At 38.5% G+C, this 6856-nt stretch overlaps 1 protein-coding gene across 1 annotated transcript; it reads right to left on the bottom strand.

Annotated features, from left to right (window-relative positions):
• Positions 1-420: 420 nt before the first annotated feature.
• LOC147939907 (uncharacterized) lies at positions 421-4619 on the bottom strand. Its single transcript, XM_087461079.1, has 7 exons — positions 3859-4619; positions 3611-3713; positions 2973-3329; positions 2017-2491; positions 1338-1681; positions 1129-1155; positions 421-1029 (listed from the first exon to the last, which is right to left on the bottom strand). Exons 1-7 carry the CDS (start codon positions 4617-4619, stop codon positions 421-423), a joined length of 2676 nt encoding a protein of 891 aa, XP_087317205.1.
• Positions 4620-6856: the final 2237 nt, after the last annotated feature.

Below are 6856 nucleotides of genomic sequence, written 5' to 3'. Positions count from 1 at the left end.
CAAGTGTACGCTATTATTAACGTTTAACGTTTGAAGTTATGTATATGTTACGAAAAACTGACCAAAAAATACCAATATCCCACGTATAACTAGTAGACAACAAGACCAATCATCCTTACACATTAGAGTTTAAAAGGAGGATCACACAAAAAATATCAAGATCCTGCCCATCATCAGAGTTTAATCAGTAGGATCCCATCCACAAAATATAAAGATCCCCCAAACAGAAACAAAACATCAACCCTACATCATCCTAATGAGTCATACATACTTAAAACAAGAGTTTAAGTCTTTCAAACAAAGTTTATAGTTAGTCCCGGATTGGGGGAGGATCATAGAGCCCAAAGTCGTCTATGTAGTTCTCTTCATTTGGTCCACGACATTCAATCTCGTGAAATAAGTCATAAGCCATCTTCTCCCTTATCCGTGTGATGTTTGCGTCGCACAAAGTAGTAGAAAGGCTAACCCAAGAGCATGACATTCTATGTACTTCAAAGTATACACACCACAGTCACCTGGCTTCTTGTTCGGAGGCACTCCCTTTTTGACCCGCTCATGAGTGAACTTCTCGTAAGAATACATATGCTTGTGGTCAGGGCTGGCTAACTCCCGCTGCACGTAGGGAACCAAGAAAGCAATAGGCTCGATGGCAGATGCAAGCTCTTCGTCGTTGGTGACACTCGGGATGCTATCCCAGACGACGATGTGTCTCATGGGAATCGAGATCCACATAGCTACCCAGTGCGTCGACTTCACGTTTAAAGGCGTGTATAAGTCGTCCACTTCCAGACCCCATTGCTTGTTAGTCTGAGCATACAGTGGATACTCCCCTGCATGGTAGCTGAAGGCACCGACCGACAATAGTTCCCCAGATCCATTAGCATGTGCCTCAGAATTGACAAAGTCAAGGTACTTCGTTGTCCACAGATGAGTGAACATAGCGTCTAGAAAAGCCAATCTACTCGTTCTAAATATCTGAGGATGCTGCGCGTGTCGATGTCTCAATAGATTTAACCCCGCATCCATGTGCTGGATAACCACATGGATTTAAAACGAAGTTATATAATATTGAAGACCGACTCGAAGTTTTCTAGTATACTTGGAGACGAAGTTTTCTAGTAGTCTTACCGAATCTTGTAGCCAGACTGTTTTTCTCTGCATTTCGTACCACCAAAGACAACATCAGAATTTCTCTGGGACCTTGTTCTTGTACGTCTTGCGGGTGATGAATGGTTTAGATACATATAAGTTACTAGAGTTTCGAAAAATAGAATATTTGAAACATAACATAAAAGTTAGTAGACTTACGGGTCTTTCTTTAAGAAATCAAGGAAAACCTTCTTCAACTCCATGTCTGCTTTATCAAAAGGATTGTACGCTGACGTGACTAATTTATCACCCATGATAGTCTTGGCTGTGTTATCACCAACGAAAGGAGAAAGTTGACTTGACGCCAACCTCTTAACCCTTTCAGCCTTGCCATGTGCCGCAATCCTAGCCGCTTCTTTCCTTGGTTCTTGTTTCTTGGCTCTAGCAGTCAAGTCGGCAGCTGTTGGGATTTCCGTGCGAATATGTACAGGTGGGTCTGACTCAATGTCAGATGATTCAGAGCTGACTTTCTTTGGCACCTTCGTATCCGTACGAGTAACAGATGGAGATGGTTTCAGGGTCTCAGATTGCCCTGGCTTGTTTTGCAAATTCCGGTTTAAAAGTTACATGGTCATTTATGGAAACAGATAATATTAAAGTAGCCTCATATGTTTAATTTGTCTCAAATAAAACAAACAAAGAAAACACGGATATAGAAGTCTACTTCACATAAGGAAGTCTACTTCACATAAGGAAGACAGTTGTTTTTATGTCTTCGAAGTTGACAACTTCTGGAAGTCTATTTTTTCCTCGCCTTGTACCTAGTATTGTGATTGTGAGAGATCGTAGTAGGAAATTGCAAGTGTTCAGAACTAACCATTTCCGTCTGAGAGTCCTTATGTTCATTTGATACAACCTATTTCGTACCAGTAGCTGCCTGAGAGTCCTTTTGTTCCTTTGATAAAGGATCAGCCTCTTTCGTACCAGTCACATGTCCCTTCATTTTGGTAAGATCCGAAGCCAGGCTTTCAATCTTCCCATTCAACATGTTGAAACCTTCCTTCATCTGATCGAGCAGAGCTGCTCCCCACATGCCGAGCTCATCTTTAATAGAATCCAAGATATTGAACTCAAAGGCAGTTGAAGTACTTGGACAATGCCTCTTCCCACTTGGCTCATCAAATGTACCGGCTCTCTTCTTCTCACTTTTTTCCTCCATCTTCACCTTCGCATTGTTGGATACATAAATACCATCCGTCTGCCACAAACCTCTCCCCCACCTCCATGGACCAAAATACCCATTGAATGCTCTCAAAATGTTATCAATATTCTTATCTGCTTCATCGTCTTCCCAAACAGGACTAATCATGCCACCAATGGTTTTGAAGTGTTTGAAGTTTGTCTATAATTGATATAAAACAGTGTACTAGTTCAAATCTAACACAATAATGATTATCGACTCATCTAATATCGTAGATAAATTATAGACAAATCACAGAGGTGTGTACCTGTTTTAGAATGCCCTCTTTGATATTTTTTTTCTACCGCGAGAACCGCGGTAAGCAAGCAACAATGGACTTGGATTGTTCGCCAACGGTTCCCCAATTGATTTGCCAAAATCAGGCATAGATCCGTATACCCATATTAGAATTCCATACATAATATACCTGTTATAAAATATTTGAATTCCATATATAAACTTTTGATTTAGTTTTGGATTAAGTTGGAAATTTTAAATTGAACGAAATTATGTAAGGTTACATTCGAACCCCCTACCTTTGAATGTCAAGGGAAGCTAAATATCACTGAGCTACATAAGTTTTTCATATTATCATAACGAATATATAATAACAATGGTGGCCCATCATCTTCTTCTCCCTAACCCATTGTGGAGATGTGGCGGAACGTGTCGAGCGTAGCTGCCCAATTGAAGATGGCGAAGTCATAATGAGCGAAGAGAATGGTGACGGAGCTTCGAACGGAAGAACCTGAGGAGAGTTTGTGGAGTTAGGGTTTCGTGGTGACTGGTGAGGGAGATTGTTCTCAAGGAAGTTGTCGAAATTGGAGTGATTGGAAGATCGAGAGAGAGTAAGAGTCGGAGGAATTGAGGTCTCCGGGAATTTGGGAGGAGGTTTAGGTATTCGGCAAATCTCCGGTGACGGCGGAGTAATCGGCGTCGGGAGAAGACTGGACTTTGAGATGAGATTGATAACGTTCTTCTTGTTCCATCGCCTTACTCTCTGTTTTTTCAAACAAATCGGAAAACAAAATTAAGTCCCAACCTTTAACGGTTTTGGATTCAATTAAACCCTTGAAAATCTAGAACCAGAAACGCTTCTGGTGAAGAAGATGGAAGAAGATGGACCGTCATTGTTACATATATATATATATATATATTCGTTGTATTTATTAAAAGTTTATGTAGCTCAGTGATATCTAACATCCATATGTACGTCAAAGGTGAAGGGTTCGACGGTAGCTTTAGCCAGTTTGTTTCAGTTTTAATTATTCAACTTAATACAAAACGACGTCGTTTTGTTATTTCTGGACACGTGGAATCTCCGTCATAGTGACTTAACAGAAAAACTGTTATTTCTGGACACTTGGAATCCCCGTCATAGTGACTTAACAGTAAGACTAACAGAGTTATTCATTAAACACGTTTATGTATCTTTAGGCACAAAATCAAAAGTTCATGTATGCAATTCAAATATTTTAAAATTGCATGTATGTTTAAGCACAGTCAATAGTATGATATATAAATTTAACATATGGTAAATGTGCATGTATGCAAAATCCGTTTTTCTCCGTATCTGCAGAGCTTCGACAAATCCGTCTATGGTGTAACTCTGTTTGTTTAAGTCCTTCTCCTTAACAGACAGAATCAAGTTCTTGAAAGCAACTCTTCCCCAGGGATAATCAAGAAATGCATCTAAATCCATGACTAGCCTAGCCATATTTAGACGGGTGGGTGTTGATGGTTTCCTAGCTTCTATAAACCCAGCATAGATAGCTAAATAACCCAACCTAATACGCTCTATTCTATCCCAATCATTTGAGTTCTTACATGTTGCAACCAGTTGCTCAATACTTGGACCACTGTCTAAATTGACTCCAAGCTTCTCCCAAAACTCTTTCATCTCGTCTAAAACCTCAACATGTGGCTGCTCCAATGACTCGACATCGTCACAGTTAAGTCCAGTGATGGCTTCAAACTCATTCAAAGAAAATCGTAAAGGGTTAGATCCAACCAGACTCCAGATCTCGTACTTTTTGTTGCAGACTATCTGAAAGGTGAGCATATGGTGAACTAGTCTGGAAGCCCATTCAAATTCGAGCTTGTAGAACTGTAACAAGACACCCAGTCGAGATTGATAAATCTCGTCCCATTCATCCGGCTCGAGAGCTTTGTACAGTTCATCAAACAGCTTTGTATCGTTGCTGTAATAGCCGATGCTTTTTATTGGAAGCGGCTCATCACCTTTCGTGTAAAACCTCTGAGGAAATTCTGGTTTTCTCTCCTCGTCCATTCTGCAAGATAAGATTTGGTTTGGCGGGGAAATTAAAAAACGAGAGATTGAGAAAGAGGAAGACAAATCCAATAAGTCTATGCGTCAAATTGAAAAAGAAGGCTACTATCGAATTGCAAAAGAAGTCAACCTTCGGTTTGATCGAAGAGGACAACGACGGCAAAGACGCGACGAAGATGAAGATAAAGCGGTTGGGTTGAAGAATACAGAGTTCGTCGAGATCTGGTACAAATAAGTTAAACAAAGTAAGTAAACTGACAATCCGAAAGATAGAGATTTAGGTTTAACATGAACAAAAAATGGGAAAATCAACCATTAGTGATAAGCGATATAGATAAGCGGAAGGATAAGCGGAAGAGATAAGCGGAAGGGAATCGTTTTCTAGTTCCTTATAAGGAAGAATTAGAGATAACTATCCTATGTTATCTCGCTTTTTTAAGTTGTATAAAATTACAATAATTATAATAATCCCGGTTTTATATAACCAAAATCGTTTTATTAGAAACAGTACCAGAAAATTAGGAAGAAATTAGAAAAGACCGGTTAAAACCGGTTCACGCTTATCGATAAATTAAATATATAAATATTACCGCCAACTAACGTCAAATCAATTTATACCTGGTAATGATTATGTTGACGACTTCTCTGGCAGACTTCTTCACGGGAAACTGGACCGTCTGCAAATCCATCAAATCAAATTAATTTTTGTACTATTATGCTGAAGACTTATCAAGTAGACTTCTTTCTGGGGAAACTAAAACATACTTTAAAGTGAAAATCCATCAAATCAAATTAATTTTTGTACTATTATGATGAAGACTTATCAAGTAGACTTCTTTCTGGGGAAACTAAAACATACTTTAAACTGCAAATCCATCAAATCAAAATAATTAATACATCGTTAACGACGATGAACGAGTTTCTATGGTACAGGGACAAAAGTTGCATGTATATAGAATTCTACACTTTTAAGTATAAAGTGATATGATATAGAAACTTTCTAAGAGTTACACAGACGTGAATGATAGATGATTATACACTTATATGATGAAGTGAAGTGATATAGAGAAAGTTTCAATTACCCAACCGTGATCAGTCTCCAATTAAGTGTGGATGATTTATATTGATCGATACAAGTATATTGACCAATCACCAATTTTCCGTCGTGAAGATGAATTACGTACTATTTTTTTTAAAGAGAAAAGAAATGATTTATAGATAACTTTTTTGGTTGCAGTTTTAAAATAATCAAAAGGCCCCGTGCTGGTTTATATATACAAGACGAAACTGTTACAATTAACAGTTACATAATTAATAATGCAAACCGTCGTGTCGTAAATCATTAACGAGTAGACTTCGTCCACTGACTTCTTAATGTAAACGGGGGAAGTCTACTAAATAGGTCATCTAATGAAGTCAACGATATCGTCCAAATATTACAGAAACTGAAGCAAGTTCACAGATTACAGATATAAATACGCCATTCAAACAAACGGCCACGATAAAGAGAGGTTCACAAATTTTAATTGAAAGATCTACGAAGCAAAGGAGATTAATACAACAATAATGAGTATACCGACGATTAAGACATTCTCGACCACCGCGCGTACATGACGGACTGACAGACTAATTCCTTCATTTGATCTTTCACCTTGTCTAGCTCCTGCTGAACCCATAGCATTTCATCATTTTCCTGGATGGCTGTAATAGAATCCCTTTGGTCAGCAAGTCCACCTCTCATTGCTTGAAGTTCTTGCATAATAGCCTCATCCCACCATTTCATAATATGGTCCTCTCCATCCTATATCGTACCATAGAAATAAATATACCATAAGAATATTATCTATACTCAAATAATAATTATACCAAACGAATAAACCATCATACAATCTAACAACCTCATGGTTATTACATCCAAAGAAAATCCTTCTAGGATTGTCAGTTGTGGTGGAACATTTCATAACGGTTTCCCTTCCGCAGAAACATTTGTCAGGAATTCCAACTGTCAGGCCAAGAAAGTTTACTTCGGGTGGACCTTCACTCCATACTTGCAAAGAACTAGAAGATGGCTGAGTGTAGCTGTGTAACCCCATATCGGAGTGCAAAATGAACAAAAAACTATGAGAACATATATATTTTCGAAGAAAATTAGCTAAAGCGTTACAAAAGCAAATAGCCGACGATAAATGATGAGAATACTTATCTGAGATGTCCTTGAGTTTCGAAGACGATAAATG

Source organism: Camelina sativa, chromosome 8, assembly GCF_030686135.1.
Source record: "Camelina sativa cultivar CO46 ecotype springtype chromosome 8, ASM3068613v1".
Taxonomy (NCBI): Eukaryota; Viridiplantae; Streptophyta; class Magnoliopsida; order Brassicales; family Brassicaceae; genus Camelina; species Camelina sativa.
The sequence above is the reverse complement of the archived record's forward strand: the minus strand, read 5'-3'. Positions and strand labels throughout refer to the sequence as shown.